This window comes from Trematomus bernacchii, unplaced genomic scaffold (assembly GCF_902827165.1).
Source record: "Trematomus bernacchii unplaced genomic scaffold, fTreBer1.1, whole genome shotgun sequence".
NCBI lineage: Eukaryota > Metazoa > Chordata > Actinopteri > Perciformes > Nototheniidae > Trematomus > Trematomus bernacchii.
Window position 1 is genome coordinate 2,943,552 of NW_022987574.1, and position 17,894 is coordinate 2,961,445.

A 17,894-nucleotide genomic window follows, 5' to 3' on the forward strand; every position below is an offset into this window, starting at 1 on the left:
CAATGGAAAAGCTTCCAAACGGCACCAGACTTCAGATGACAGTTAATGGTCCGGCCCTCAACAGCTCTACGCCAATTCTGGGATGTCATCATATGCCGTTTCCATGGCAACGAATCCCACGCCGTAAAACACGATGTTGTCTTAATTCAATGGAAAAGGTTCAAAACGGCACCAGACTTCAGATGACAGTTAATGGTCCGGCCCTCAACAGCTCTACGCCAATTCTGGGATGTCATCATATGCCGTTGCCATGGCAGTAGATCACTCGCCATCAAACACAATGTTTACTGTATAATACTGCTGTAACTCCCATTTACGTTGTCCGATCGGCCTGAAACTTCACACGTTTGCCAACGGCCGAGTCCGGAAAACTCCTGCATGATACCTCGACGTGCGGACAACAGCCTGCGGAGCGTCGAAGACCCGCTCAACGCTGCTTGCAGCTTTAATTAGGGTCTGAGACCATAGGTCGGCGAAGACCCTATTGAAATCGGTCGCGCAGCGACCGATAAACCTGCTAAAAACACATAAAAACAGGGAAAACGACCGGCAAAAGCACAGAAAAGGTTCGGAAATAGTAACGGCAGATAGTCCGCGCGAGCCCAGTCACGTGGGCAAAGCCCACGTGATTGCAACTCGCATAATTAATATCGTTACGATCAATTTAGTCGCTCGCGAAGCGAGCGATAACCATGCAAAACCCACTAAAAACAGGGTAAAATAGGGGTAAAAGCCCATTAAAAGTGGCCTAAATCATGACAGTAGGTAGGCCAACGGCCTACAGTGACGTGGGCGTAGCCCACGTCACTGTAAACGAGCACATTATTGATATTGGTCCGATTATTATTATTAGGGTCTGAGACCATAGGTCGGCGAAGACCCTATTGAAATCGGTCGCGCAGCGACCGATAAACCTGCGAAAAACACATAAAAACAGGGAAAACGACCGGCAAAAGCACAGAAAAGGTTCGGAAATAGTAACGGCAGATAGTCTGCGCGAGCCCAGTCACGTGGGCGAAGCCCACGTGAATGCAACTCGCATAATTAATATCGTTACGATCAATTTAGTCGCTCGCGAAGCGAGCGATAACCATGCAAAACCCACTAAAAACAGGGGAAAACAGGGGTAAAAGCCCATTAAAAGTGGCCTAAATCATGACAGTAGGTAGCCCACGGCCTACAGTGACGTGGGCGTAGCCCACGTCACTGTTAAACTAGCACATTATTGATATTGGTCCGATTATTTATTATTATTATTATTATTCTGATTCTTATTTTAGAACATCGCGCGCACTTTTGAGCCCCGCCACATATGTGAAAACTCAACAAATTTTGCACACGCGTCAGAAGTGCGCAAAATTGCGATGTGTAATTGGTCCCGAAACTTTACGTCAAAAATTGCGTAGGCCACGCCCACTTCCGTTTTTAACGTTAACTCCCCCTACTTTAACTTTCACGTAACCGAACGAAACTCGCTAAGCCTATCTAAGGTGCGGAGACAAACAAAAAAGCCTCTTGGAGGGGTATAAAATAACGTACAGGAAGTCGGCCATTTTGAATTTGGCGTTGAAAAAGGCGTCAAAAAACGCCATTTATCGCGTTTTTCGTCCTCCGCGCAAAATCTATCTCCTCCCAGGGACTTTATCCGTACGACTCGAAATTCGTCGGGTAGCATCTCGAGACATGGGCAATTAAAAGTTATCACGGAAGTTTTTTTCTTTCGCACGGCGCAGCCGTTATTTGGCGCCAAAGTTCGCGTTCGCTCGATGCTAGGCCCATCAAACGCCATGGCCATGGAATACGATGATGTCATAACACCAACTGACATGCTCACAACGCCACCAAACATCACAATGTTGTCTTAAGTCAATGGAAAATGGTCCAATCTACACCAGACTTCAGATGACAGTTAATGGTCCGGCCCTCAACACATTAATATGACAAAAGTGAGTTTTCCTCAAAAGCTGTTGCCATGGCAACGAATCCCTCGCCATAAAACACGGTGTCGCTGTAAATCCAATGGACACGGTCCCATCGTCCCCCAATCTTCACTTTTATATTACTGGTCCATGACTCAACAGCTCTACGTGAAATTTGAGATCTCATCGTATGCCGTTTCCATGGCAACGCATCCCACGCCGTAAAACACGGTGTCGCTGTAAATCCAATGGACACGGTCCCATCGTCCCCCAATCTTCACTTTTATAACACTGGTCCATGACTCAACAGCTCTACGTGAAATCTGAGATCTCACCGTATGCCGTTTCCATGGCAACGCTTCCCACGCCGTAAAACACGATGTTGTCTTAAGTCAATGGAAAATGTTCCAAACTGCACCAGACTTCAGATGACAGTTAATGGTCCAGCCCTCAACAGCTCTACGTGAAATCTGAGATCTCATCGTATGCCGTTTCCATGGCAACGAATCACTCGCCGTAAAACACGATGTTGTCTTACGTCAAGGGAAAATTGTCCAAACTGCACAACACTTCAGATCATGGCTACTAGTCCGGCCCTCAACAGCACTATGTCAATTATGGGATGTCATCATATGCCGTTTCCATGGCAACGCATCCCTCACCAAAAAACACGATGTTGTCTTAATTCAATGGAAAATGGTCCAATCTACACCAGACTTCAGATGACAGTTAATGGTCCGGCCCTCAACACATTAATATGACAAAAGTGAGTTTTCCTCAAAAGCTGTTGCCATGGCAACGAATCCTTCGCCATAAAACACGGTGTCGCTGTAAATCCAATGGACACGGTCCCATCGTCCCCCAATCTTCACTTTTATATTACTGGTCCATGACTCAACAGCTCTACGCGAAATTTGAGATCTCACCGTATGCCGTTTCCATGGCAACGCATCCCTCGCCGTAAAACACGGTGTCGCTGTAAATCCAATCGACACGGTCCCATCGTCCCACAATCTTCACTTTTATATCACTGGTCCATGACTCAACAGCTCTACGCGAAATTTGAGATCTCACCGTATGCCGTTTCCATGGCAACGCATTCCTCGCCATAAAACACGGTGTCGCTGTAAATCCAATCGACACGGTCCCATCGTCCCCCAATCTTCACTTTTATATCACTGGTCCATGACTCAACAGCTCTACGCGAAATTTGAGATCTCACCGTATGCCGTTTCCATGGCAACGCATTCCTCGCCATAAAACACGGTGTCGCTGTAAATCCAATGGACACGGTCCCATCGTCCCCCAATCTTCACTTTTATATCACTGGTCCATGACTCAACAGCTCTACGCGAAATCTGAGATCTCACCGTATGCCGTTTCCATGGCAACGAATCACTCGCCATAAAACACGATGTTGTCTTAATTCAATGGAAAAAGTTCCAAACGGCACCAGACTTCAGATGACAGTTAATGGTCCGGCCCTCAACAGCTCAATATGACAATAGTGAGTTTTCCTCAAAAGCTGTTTCCATGGCAACGCATCCTTCGCCATAAAACACAATGTTGTCTTAAGTCAATGGAAAAGCTTCCAAACGGCACCAGACTTCAGATGACAGTTAATGGTCCGGCCCTCAACAGCTCAATATGACAATAGTGAGTTTTCCTCAAAAGCTGTTTCCATGGCAACGCATCCTTCGCCATAAAACACGATGTTGTCCTAACTCACTGGAAAAACGTCCAAACGGCACCAGACATCAGATGATGGCTAATGGTCCGGCCCTCAACACATCTAGGCGTATTATGGGGTGTCATCAAATTCCGTTGCCATGGCGACAGATCACTCGCCATCAAACACAATGTTTATGATACTGCTGTAACTCCCATTTACGTTGTCCGATCGGCCTGAAACTTCCCACGTTTGCCAACGGCCGAGTCCGGAAAACTCCTGCATGATACCTCGACGTGCGGACAACAGCCTGCGGAGCGTCGAAGACCCGCTCAACGCTGCTTGCAGCTTTAATTAGGGTCTGAGACCATAGGTCGGCGAAGACCCTATTGAAATCGGTCGCGCAGCGACCGATAAACCTGCGAAAAACACATAAAAACAGGGAAAACGACCGGCAAAAGCACAGAAAAGGTTCGGAAATAGTAACGACAGATAGTCCGCGTGAGCCCAGTCACGTGGGCGAAGCCCACGTGATTGCAACTCGCATAATTAATATCGTTACGATCAATTTAGTCGCTCGCGAAGCGAGCGATAACCATGCAAAACCCACTAAAAACAGGGAAAAAGATGGGTAAAAGCCCATTAAAAGTGGCCTAAATCATGACAGTAGGTAGCCCACGCGAACCTAGTCACATGGGCGCTTCGCGCCCATGTGACTAACTTGCGCATTATTGATATTGGTCCGATTATTATTATTATTATTATTATTATTTTAATACATTGAGCGCACTTTTGAGCCCCGCCACATATGTGAAAACTCAACAAATTTTGCACACGCGTCAGAAGTGCGCAAAATTGCGATGTGTAATTGGTCCCGGAACTTTACGTCAAAAATTGCGTAAGCCACGCCCACTTCCGTTTTTAACGTTAACTCCCCCTACTTTAACTTTCACGTAACCGAACGAAACTCGCTAAGCCTATCTAAGGTGCGGAGACAAACAAAAAAGCCTCTTGGAGGGGTATAAAATAACGGACAGGAAGTCGGCCATTTTGAATTTGGCGTCGAAAAAGGCGTCAAAAAACGCCATTTATCGCGTTTTTCGTCCTCCGCGCAAAATCTATCTTCTCCCAGGGACTTTATCCGTACGACTCGAAATTCGTCGGGTAGCATCTCGAGACATGGGCAATTAAAAGTTATCACGGAAGTTTTTTTCTTTCGCACGGCGCAGCCGTTATTTGGCGCCAAAGTTCGCGTTCGCTCGATGCTAGGCCCATCAAACGCCATGGAACACGATGATGTCATACACCAACTGACATGCTCACAACGCCACCAAACTTCACAATGTTGTCTTAAGTCAATGGAAAATGCTCCAAACTGCACCAGACTTCAGATGACAGTTAATGGTCCGGCCCTCAACACATTAATATGACAAAAGTGAGTTTTCCTCAAAAGCTGTTGCCATGGCAACGAATCCCTCGCCATAAAACACCGGTGTCGCTGTAAATCCAATGGACACGGTCCCATCGTCCCCCAATCTTCACTTTTATATTACTGGTCCATGACTCAACAGCTCTACGCGAAATTTGAGATCTCACCGTATGCCGTTTCCATGGCAACGCATCCCTTCGCCATAAAACCACAATGTTGCTCTTTAAGTCAATGGAAAATGCTTCCAACTGCCACCAGACTTCAGATGACAGTTAATGGTCCAGGCCCTCAACAGCCCTACTCCTGCCTAATTATGCGGATGTCATCATATGCCGTTTCCATGGCAAAGCATCACTTCGCCATAAACACGAATGTTGTCTGTTACGTCCTATGAAATAGCTTCCAAACTGCCACCAGACTTCAGATGACATTTAATGGTCCAGGCCTTCAACAGCCTCTACTGCCTAATTATGGGATGTCATCATATGCCGTTCCATGGCAACTGCATCCTTCACCATAAAACACGAATTTCTCTTACGTCCTATTGAAAATGCTTTTCCAACTGCACCAGACTTCAGATGACAGTTAATGGTCCGGCCCTCACACAGCTCTACGCTAATTCTGGGATGTCATCATATGCCGTTTCCATGGCAACGAATCCTCCTCGCCATAAAACACGAAGTTGTCTTAATTCAATGGAAAATGTTCCAAACTGCACCAGACATTCAGATGACAGTTAATGGTCCAGCCCTCAACAGCTCTACGCCAATTATGGGATGTCATCATATGCCGTTGCCATGGCAACGCATCCCTCGACCATAAAACACAATGTTGTCTTAAGTCAATGAAAACGCTTCCAAACTGCACCACGACTTCAGATGACAGCTTAATGGTCACGGCCCTCAACAGCATCTACTGCCAATCTGAGATGTCATCATATGCCGTTTCCATGGCAACGCATTCCTTCACCAAAAAACACGAAGTTGTCTTAAGTCAATGGAAAGCTTCCAAACCGCACCAGGACTTCAGATGACAGTTAATGGTCCGGCCCTCAACAGCTCTAAGCCAATTCTGAGATGTCACCGTATGCCGTTTCCATGGCAACGCATCCCCTGCACCATAAACACGAGTTTCCGTTACTCCTATGAAAATCATCCAAATGGCACCAGACTTCAGATGATGGCTAATGGTCCGGCCCTCAACAGCTCTACGCCAATTATGGGATGTTATCATATGCTGTTGGCATGGCAACGCATCCCTCGCCGTTACGATATTGCTATAACTCCTGTGTAAAGTGTTCAAACTTCACATGCGTGCTAACGGTACAGCCCTCAAGACACATGTGTCAGTTTTGAGATTTCCTCCAATGCCGTTGCCATGGCAACACAATGCTTGCCATGAAACAAGGTTTTCTCATATCTCAAAGGAAAACAATCCCAATGGCCACATACTTCACATTATGGTAAATACTACCACTACAACTTCCCAACATTTATTTCCCTATAATTCCATAATATTTTGGTATTTCATTAGTGCAGTATGGATTAGCTGCTAAATATGCCCTCATGTTTGCCAATAAAACATTTTTTAATTACAAATGCTGTTGTAATGCAGGAAATACAAACCTTCTTTTTGTATTAACAACATATTGAACACAATAAAAATAAAAATGAACTTCGCCCTCCCCAATGTGCCCTCCCAACTATACCAGCACAAAGTTTCATACTTTTAAGAGCAGACCCAAGACCCAACTTTGTAATATAGCTTATAACTGAATTGCATGTTATTCCTATTTTATACTTATTTTATTGATATTTCTTGACAGTTTTGAGAGTTTTTGGAAGCTTGTGTCAGTTGTATGAGATACTAATTAGTAATACTTTGATAATTATCATTATTATAGTAGTAAATAATATGATCTTTAATGTACATGCCAAAGAAACCAGCAGGACACCGCAGGGAATCGAACCCCATCCCAGTAAACTGGGAGTACCAATTACCAGTGCCTTTTGCTTTTCTAGGCTACATTGAAGGCAAAGCAAAACCTGCATTAGCAACAGCATATGAGTGACATCATTTAATATTGATGCATAATTTTACAAAATGTGTTTCCCTATGTGTGGATAAATGTTATTAGTGCAGTATGGAATATCTGCTAAATATGCCCTAATGTTTGCCAATAATTTTGTTATTAAAAATGCTGTTGTAATGCAGGAAAAAGAAACCTTATTTTGAACATATTGAACACAATAATTATGAACATATTGAACACAATAAAAATGAACTTCGCCCTCCCCAATGTGCCCTCCCAACTAGACCAGCAGAGAGCGTTCATACTTTTAACAACTGAAGACCTACCTTTTTAATATGACTTTTAACTTAATTGCCTTTTTATTCCTATTTTATAATTATTTTATGAATATTTATTGTTTGTATTAGTTTTATTGTGTAGTGTGTGTGTGTGTGTGTGTGTGTGAGAGAGATAAAGCCGCTAAAAATGAACTACCAGGTCCGACATAATAAAGAACAATTTGAATGACAGCTGGGTGACTCAATAGTCATGTTAAAGTCGAAAAGTAGGGAGGATGAAGCTAGTTTGGGGAGTTAAGTGAGAAGATTTTAAGAACTGAAGACCGACAGAATAACTATATAAATTAATAAATAATTCCTAACTATGAGACTGTTGTAATTTCAGGGAGAGGGTCAGATCTTTGCAGAGCTGGTAAAATTTGGTTTTGATTACTTGGCAGATGATAGGATCGAGGGAAAGGGTGGGGCCAAACATTACGCCAAGGTACTGGGAGGTTTTTATAGAAGACAAAGTCGAGGATGTGTCTTTTGGCATGGGTCGGGAAGGTGAAGTTTTGGTTGACAGTAAATTGTCTATTAGAGTTGAGAATTTGAATGACAGCTCGCAGGTGGGTGACTCAATAGTCATGTTAAGGTCGAAAAGTAGGGAGGATGAAGCTAGTTTTGAGGAGTTAAGTGAGAGGAAGGAGGGATGTGGTTTAGGGGGCCGATAGATGAGGATAATTTTGAATGAGGAAGGGGCTTTGAAGATGATGAACTTGAGGGATGATACCTAAACAAATACCAAATTAAACCAGGGGGGGATGATACCTAAAAACATACCAAATTAAACTAGGGGGGGATGTTTTGATCTGATAAAATATCTCGACAGACTGTAGAAGCGCATAATTTGGCACGATGAAACACAAGGTGAAGAAAAAACACAGAATTTCTACCTACATTTGCTTGACGTCTGAAGTTACTCTACCTCAGCAGTTGTGCAAAAGAACACAGAATCCCCTCATGATCACTGAAATAGGTGGGCAACACAGTTGATTCTACATCATACTGTGTTGTTTTCACATATACATGGTCAATTAATGTGCCCTTTTCGGTAGTGGGTTGTGTGACTTGCTGCACATACCCTTTGTCTGTTACAAATTTGCAAATTGTTGATGTTTTTAAAATGTCATCATTGAAATCACCCATCACAGCAATTGTGTCACCTAATAGATCTAACAAATCTAGTAATTTGCCTAAATGTTCTTTAAACAAAGACATGGGATATGATGGTGGTCTATAAATTACCGCAATTAATATGTCGTGAGACAAACAGTTGTACACTATACATTCTAAATTTACATCTGGCACTTGAAGAATACTAAATTCAATACTGTTTGCACTATATATGCCAACACCACCATGTTGTTGGTCTTGCAGAGCAACCAATGCTGGGTTCTCGCTGGTGTAAGATGCACTTCGAGAACAACTAGCAAATGTATAACCACTGATGTTAATGTCGTCAAATGATGAGACGGCAGGCAGCCATGTCTCTGTAACAGCAATACAGTTAGGCTGCAAATGCTGTGTACAAAGGGTCAAATCTTCGACATGACGTGTCAAACTTTGCACATTTGTCAAAAACACAGTAAAATTGTCTGTGTGCAATTTGGGGTGGATCCTTTCTTCACGTAGAAACTGAGGCATGCACTGAATTGCTTGCGTAACATTTGTTTTACAATAGATGGCATTAGCTTTAAAATCTTGAATGATTAAGCCTGATAAATTTGTAACACGACTTAATGCAACATATGCCTGTCCAGCAGCAAATATTTTTTTAAGTGACACCACAGCTCTATCAACAGTTATCCCTTGCACCTTATGTACTGTACAAGCCCAAGCCAGTTTAAGGGGAAATTGGCGACGCAACCCACCTTTAACGGTGACTCTATCCTCTTCTGGAAAAATTGGTGTACAGTTCACTAATTGACTTGATGCATTTGCAGACTCTTTCCTGCGCTGTGCCCCAACTCTGTCATCGTCAAAATGGACGTACACAGTTTGAGGAAATCTTTCACCTTGTGAAATCACTATGTGTCTCACCGTGCCGCATACCCCGTTCACAAGCCCATCCGTCACATCTATATTTTTGGTCAACATTACACGAGCATTTTCCCCGAGAACCAAACGTTCCGCTAAACATGTCTGATAGATGTTGGTGTGATGTCCATGTTTTAACTCAAGTTTTCCAGTTTTTCTGTTATGGCCAGTATCCTGAGCTTCTATTTCGACATGTTCCGGGCATGTTTTCAACAGTTGCACAAGATTATGATCATTAACCTGAGCGTTTGTGGGGAAAATGTGTAATGCTGAACTTTCTTCCCCTGTTTCACAGCTCTTCAACAAATCAATGTCACTAGCTGACAATGCTGTTTCTTTTGAGCGTGTTCTCAACCTATTTAGCAGTTCCGCAAAAACAATATCTTTCTGCCTGACTATTGTTTTAAGCTCTACAATGCTAAATAGGTTGTGCCACAGGTTAAATCCTACTTTCTCGACATACAAGGCATTTCCTTTCACTGGTGGCAGCTGGAAAAAGTCTCCAACAACTACCACACTAACTCTACCAAATGGGGAATAATCATTACATTGTTTAATTTGACGTAATCTGCCATGAATATATGCCATGAGTTTGTGATCGACCATGGATATTTCATCGACAATTAAAATTTGCACGTCTCTATATTTGGCCCGCAGACTATTTATTTTTTCCTCGCCTAAAGGTGTGTAGGGTAATTTTGAATTAACGCCAATGCTAAATGTGTTATGGATAGTTGCTGCGTCTAAATTGTATGCAGCAATTCCAGTTGGGGCAGTCAACAACACACACACAGAATCAGGGTTTTCACAGAGTGTTGAGAGCAACCTGGCTGTCTCATACTGCAGAGCCTTGATCAAATGGCTCTTTCCCGTCCCAGCACCGCCTGTTATAAATACGTGAAACGGGTCTGGATTTTTACCCGAGATTTTGTCTAAACACCATTGTCGTATTTGATAGAAAATAGACATTTGGGTTTCGTTTAGAGACCGAACTAATTTCAGCCCTTCGCTTCTGCTCAAAATATTCTTTGTCTTTTCCAAATGGCCGATTTGCCGATTATTAACGGCAAGATCAGGAATAGCGTCTATTTGCTCCCCGTCTACGGTTTCAATTTGTTCCCGCTCTTCTTTGCATTGAAGATTTTCCAATTCCTGTTCGGGGCACAGGTCACACCAAGCGTCTTCAAAATCTACATTACCGTCTAAAGAGTCTTGGATTTTTTGTAATTCATCCGAATCAAGTTCAAACAAAGCTCTATTCGCGTCGACCACTGATTTCACCAGCTGTCTGGATCCATCAGCAAATCTAACTCGACCGCTCGTGTAAAAGTCTTCACACGTTTCCCAATTGTGTGGCTTTAACTGCTCGTCGATGCGATACGGCAGAAACAATTGAAATTGCTGTAGAAAAACAATTCCGGAGACTTTGTTTTTGAAAATTTTGCATAACGCACAACTGCTGCTTTTGTTCGCGTTCTTTTAATAATAAACCCGAAATTATTTTGGAGTTCGATGGCATTTTTGAGACTTTCACTCTGTGACATAACCCTGTATTCGGATGCGAATGTTGCCAAACACATATTATTAAAAACCGCGTCATTTGGCCGATTTTTGTAACGGTCAACAAAACCGGTCATCCACATGTTGTCTGTGGTTAGACTATTTGAATCTGCCATCTGTTTTAACACACTTAATGGCCTACTTATTTTAATTGTATTTTTCCCTGTTGGCACAAATTGGACCAAGCGAGAGCATGTCTTCAGGGACATGTGTGTCAATCTGTAGACTGCCTCTTGGGCACACACATCTCGGTTGTGTAAATACACACTCCCTAACTTTTTAAATGCATCCTTGGCATCTAGATTGCCCTGCTGTGATGCTTCTTTATGTGCATTACCCAATAATAATCCCATTTCCTTTTCTGCCTTGGAGATGTAGGAAATTATATAGACAACACATGCATAGGCATTGACCACATACTGAATGTCCATATTGGCATTCCAGCATTTTAACAGTGGTTTGTTGTATTGATTAATCCAGACTTCGCCAATTTGTCTTTTCAATACAACGTGTGTCTTTCTACCAACCAATTTGTAAGCAGCCTCGAAGATCGCTTGATTAATCCCCAGACTTTCAAATAATTGTTCCAGGCTTTCAAATATTACATTTTCGTCTGAAAGAGCCTTTTTGACGGAGTTCAGAATTTTAACTGCAAACTCCTTCTTCTCCTTTTTTTCGGCCAAAGACTCTAATTTTACACACTCGCATGGTGTCAAGTTACAGCTACATTCTGCTAAGCATTGATCTTCACTGCTGCGACATATAAATGTACTAGCAGTAGCTGGCCTGGGGAAATTAAATCGACAAACGGTGTTATTTTTCTTACACGTTTTAGAGTGTCTTTTGGAATGCTGTTGCACAGATGTCACAATGTCCTTTAACGGCTCATCTTGTGATGGTAATTCACATGTCACATATGTGTCGATGAATTGAATCACCTCTTCATCTGTATTCTTATCAATTTTGGGTGCATTCTCAATCCAAAACAAGCAATGCACATGAGGTGAGCCACGCTGCTGAAATTCCACGCGATAGAAATAATCTACAATCTTGCCAATTGGGTGTGAAGGGGACATAAGTACTTCTTTCAAAAAACAATTCCATCTATAGTCAAACATCCTGGCCGCTGTCACAGGATTACGACGCAAGAGTTCACATCTGTCTGCCCAATCTAAATCTTCAGCGGTCTGTGTTCTACCTTCCTGTTTTAAAATAGCGTCGAGTAAATTTGCCCACCTAAGATCAGCCGAAGAGAATGAACAAAACCAGGTAGGCACACCAAGTTGACGCACACAAGCGAGGAGGTCACTCTGTGCGCGCTGCCAAAATGCTGGAGTACCTCTAATAGGTGAGAGAAAACGAAAGCCATCATCAAATTTCAACAGTTTTCTTATGGTTTCCTGATTCAACAAATTATCTTCTATCGGTTTGGATGGAAAGCCTGCTTTGCCTTTTCGCAATGCAATAGACACACTGGACAATACCTGTTGCACCTCAGACAAATACTGAGCATAAAAAATGTATTCTATATTTTGTGCAAACCTAACATCAGCATTTAAAACACGCATATTCAAATAGCGTGCTAATGTTATCTTGCGGGGCCTCGAATCACGGTAGGTGTTAATGCCCAGTGGGAACAATACAGGAAAGCATTTTGCTTCGTTGGAAATGTCTGCTAACAGCCTCACAGGACTATTACCCTCTGCTGGAGCGACATTTAATGTACTATCAAAATATTGATCCAACACTTCCTGTCCAATATCAACAGGCATCAGACATGTGTCCTGAAACATGCAATGCTGTTGCCTGTCGTGTAAAAGCTCATCATCAGCATTAGCATCAGACGTTTCATTAGTTGGCAAATCCATCAAGGTCGGATTGTCTACAAAGTCATCATCCCGTTCCCTCCAAAACTCATTAAGCAGAGCGTCATCAAGTTCCTCAAACTCGGGAACCCTTACAGGAATGAATGAACTTTCTTTTGCAGGACTATTGCCTTCTGCTGGGGCCATGTTCAGTTCTCTATCTGAAAACTGATCTGCAATTTCCAGATCAGTATCCACAGCCATCAAATCCATGTCCTGAAACAAACATGGCTGTTCCTCAGCAGCCTCTGATGATGTTTCCTTGGTGTGGGTTTGTTCATTCTCTTCCTCCTCCCTACAAAACTCGTTATACCAACTTTTATTAAATTCAATATCCCTATAGTGCTTATTGTTTCTTTTTAAATATTGTAATGCACGCATTATGTGCATTGGGTCTGCAAATTGAAATTTATAATGACCTTTGTAGGTCAATCTACGCTTTAACTTTATTCGCAAGATGGAACCTTCCATCCTTGAGCGGGGGAGCAAATTTGTAGTTTGGACTATATTGGCTGGAACACACGTCACCGGTCCGTGAACTCCATTTTGCCCACCTTTGGGCAATGCCACCATCTTCATAAATGGTATATTTTTGGCAATTAAATGCTGCTCTATGCTGTTCAAACAAGCCAATTCTGGGGGAATGGGGTCTACTGCCAAATTATTGAGAACACATTCAGGTGGCATCACACCTCTCTTAAGTTTGTTATCACAGTTGCTGCAGATCCAAGACTGCCCTCTCCCAATATCAATCCAAACACAGGGTACTTCACAGTCATCAGTACATGTGTGTAAATATGTGTCTCTGATGCATTTATTGGCGAGTTCTTGATTCTTATATTTCTCTTTTTTACAGTGCAAGGCCTGCGATTCAAATAACAACCTCTCGCAGCAGCTACAAACAAAAACGGGTCCATTCTTAACTTTGGCCAAAAACTGCTGCATCACAATATCAAATACCTGTCTATTCTTTTGCATTTGTTGCCTCTTCAATTTGTTGCTAGCTGTTACTCGCTTCTTATAATCTGGATTACCATGATACCTTTTTGAAGTCATGGATTTTACCTTCTTTTTATGCAATTTATTTTGACTATATTTACGTTTGCTAAATGCTATAACTTTCTCTCTATGTAAAACCTTTAGTCTATAGTTCTGTTTGCTTAATGCTATAACCCTTTCTCTATGCAGATCATCATCATGGTATTTTTTTACACTATATTGTTTTAGTTTCAACGGATTACTTTTATATATTCTTTTACTTGAATCCTTCCTCATCTGATTATGCAATGGGTCTTCATAGTATCTAACCTGAGTATGTCCAATGGCTCTGTGTTTGTAATCATCATCCTCGAAATACCTTTTTCTAAGACCGACTCTTACTCTCTCTTGATAATCTGCATCACTATACTTTTTCATGGACGCATCCCTAATCGTTTGCTGGTACCCTGTGTTACTTTTATAATACCGTTTAATTTTTGAGCTGTATATCTTTTTTAAATATGTTGAATGCCTACGACTACAGCTGGCAACACTCTCTGCATTGTCTTTAACCCCACCCTTCCCAGTACAGATATCGACACTGCTACGCATAGACCGTGTCTCTGACAAACCCCCCACTTTACAAAATTCAAAGCACCTTTGTTCATCGTAAGGTTTGATACAAACCACTGGCTCAAAATGATTTTTATCACAATGTTTCAAGTATATTTTTTCTTTTGAAAGCATTGCACAATTACAAGTGTATTTGAGCCATTTTTCCCCACTGCAGATAAAAATGTCCACTCCAAGAGCATTTGCTGTCCCTTGGATTTCTACATCTGTGGCACAATGTCCTACATACTTCATCCGAGACTTCTCAATGTAGTCTGAAATTGAAGCAGATCCCCCAACTACTTTAGTTTGTTCTGCGTGATTCATCATATGCTTCACAACAGTCTTTCTAATCTTTCGATGGCTCTTCTGAGAACCACTGAGAACATGAGCTACCGCTCCGAAGAAACTATTGGCGTCCTCTTTAATTTTTTCGGTCTTACAGACCACACCTAGGGACCCAGTTACTGTAGGTCCCTGTACATCCTGCTTTTCAAAGTCTATATTACACTTTGTGCAAAGTGTTTTTGCCACTTCATTGCACAAAGGATTAAATTCAAGAGTGATTTTACTTACATCACTCTTTTCCACACAATCTGTGTCCCCAGCAGACGATGTACCATGCGTTTGTTCGGTAACCCTCCTTTTGCCCCTAGTTGTCCGTCTGACATTGTACAGTCTTGGACAAGAAGTGTTCACTTTGCAATACCCATAACAACTCTGCAAATTAGGTTGTTTTACACACACAACAGTCTCATAATGATTACCATTGCGGTTTTCCAAATAAACCCCCTGATTAGACAACTGCCCGTTCTCGCAACTATATTTTAGCCAGCGTGGATCACAATATGTGAATATATTAACTCCAAACGCATCTGCTGCTGCTTGAATTTCTAATTCTGTTGCCCAACTGCCAACCTCCCGCATTTTGGATGTGCTGAGGTATTCTGACATGGAGGAGGTCAAAATACGCTCATAAGGCACAGCATTGCTCTGCATTTGATGAACCACTGCACGCCTAATTATTGTGTGATGCCTTTGTGTACCACACACAGCTTGACTCACTGCTCTAAAGAAACAGTTTCCGTCACCCTCTATTTTTTCATTGAGACATGGAGCCCCTATTAAACCAATTTGTGTAGACACAAAATCTACTTTTTCTGAATGCACATGTAACTGCTCACAAAGAGCTTGTGCAAGTTGATGACTAAGAGGATTAAACTGCAGTCGTCCACTTCTTACTTCTTTGACAAAAGCAACGTCTGAATTATCTGCGGTAACATCACTCTTTTTTAATTTTTTGCAAGCAGAAGATCCCTTACGAATCTTACGCTTTGCACCCATCTGAATGTTGGTGCAGCCAAGTGTGGACTGAATAGTTGAACTACAACCCAAATCAGTCTCTGTCGTTTTGGGAGTCACTCTTGGACCCAAAGACAGATTACTGCTTTCAATTGGGCCTATTTGAGTGACTCGGACACCAGCGATCTCAAACAGTTTTTGAGACTCAGAAGATCCCTTTGGAATGTTATGCTTTGCACCCATCTGAATGTTGGTGGACTGAATAGCTGAACTACAACCCAAATCAGTCTCTGTCGTTTTGGGAGTCACTCTTGGACCCAAAGACAGATTACTGCTTTCAATTGGGCCTATGTGAGTGACTCGGACACCAGCGATCTCAAACTGTTTTTGAGACTTCTTGAGGAACGCTGCAAATGTCCATATGTATTCAAACACGTGTTCAAGGCCTCTGAAATACAGAACAACACTACGCCCCTCGCCATCGCTCATCCCAGACGCACTGCGTGCATGGGAGTCGACCACTGCGTAGTGTCCACCTTGACCAATGATGGCACATGTAGCGCCATTCATTGTCAGAAAGCATGTGTCATATTTACTACACATGCTTTCCAGTGCGTATTTTAAAGTGGTGTGCACACCCTTATCAATGAGATCACCCTCAACCACATCCACATCTCCAGACACAAAGTCACTGTATTGAAACAGAAATCTTTGTCCGTCGATAATGGTCTCCTTGGGCAGATCTGGAACCGAAAGTAGACTGTATCCTCCACTGATACCTTGTTGGTCACGCAGGGAGGTGTACAGATTGTCACCAAGTACAACAACTTTATCCAGGTTGTCGGTCTGCCATGTAAACACACTGTCAATGTTGTGTTTGGCTATGCCTACCAAACTGACAGCCATGCACTGAAGTCCTGCATATTTAAAGCGTTGATCACCCTGACTGAATGTTCCCCTGACACACCCCATATCCCCATCAATGACTCTAGCCGTCTCCGAATTAACTTCAGCTGCTTTCACAGAAAGTCTTGTAATGCTAAACTTCTGTGCATTCAATGAATTATTGAGATTCCTGATGTAAAACATCAGGTCATTAAGGCATGTGTTGAACACGGCTACAGATGTGCCATAACTGGATGCTAACCCAGACGCAGCACGTGTGCCACAATCAACGACCACAATACAGTCATTGTGTTGAATAATGACACTGGCTGCGGAATTTAGGCTAAACAGACACATGCCATCCCTGGATAAGTGTTCAAGCAGCTTCTCCGACAATACCTGTTCCCCTTCAGACAAATTAAATTCGCCGTACACTGGCAGACCCATATTGACGTTCCACTTACGTCCAAACACACTGGTCTGCTCAACCAACCTGCACAAGTTCTTTGGCTTTACATTCATTTTATGGGCTTCCCCTAATACAAACGAGTTAAGCTTTGACCCTGCAACACGTATGGCATCGATATCTGTACTGCTCCACGAACACACAGGCGCAATCAAATGTTTGATCGCAGCCGCTATAGAACATGCAACAGATATTTTATCGTCAGAAACGGATGCATACCTCACAACAGTCCCTGCGACAACAGCCAGCTGCACTTTTTCTGAACACATGCAAGCATAGCCCTTACCTGTTCTGCATCCGTTGTCCTCATCAACATCCACTATCACGCTGGGTGATGGCTCCTTGCTGGATGATGGCTCCTTGCTGGATGATGGCTCCTTGCTGGATGATGGCTCCTTGCTGGATGATGGCTCCACGCTCAGTGATGGCTCTGCGCGGGGCAATGGCTCCACTCCTGGAAATGGCTCCACTCCTGGAAATGGCTCCACTCCTGGAAATGGCTCCACTCCTGGAAATGGCTCCACTCCTGGAAATGGCTCCACCCCTGGAAATGGCTCCACTCCTGGCAATGGCTCCAACCCCGGCAATGGCTCCTCCTAGAAGAAAATTCATATATAAAAAAACTGCTAAAAACACTATGTGTCTTAAATTGTTTCACAAACGTTTAACTAAATAATAGAAAGATATACAATTACTAATACAAAATGATTATTGTTATATATTAACTTTTGTTTTTCTACTTACCCACACACATACTGAATGGAACTCAAAAGAGAGGTTTCTTGTCATTGATTGTGTACACTTGAAACAACGTTGACTG

At 42.6% G+C, this 17,894-nt stretch overlaps 1 protein-coding gene across 1 annotated transcript in view; it reads right to left on the reverse strand.

Moving 5' to 3' along the window:
- The window catches only part of LOC117479647, a 47,711-nt gene extending 29,848 nt beyond the window's left edge, over nucleotides 1-17,863 (reverse strand). The window contains 2 exon segments of the mRNA XM_034126749.1: nucleotides 17,527-17,670; nucleotides 17,831-17,863. Of these exon segments, the coding sequence (XP_033982640.1) occupies nucleotides 17,527-17,670; nucleotides 17,831-17,863 (177 nt within the window).
- Between the last annotated feature and the right edge of the window lie 31 nt (nucleotides 17,864-17,894).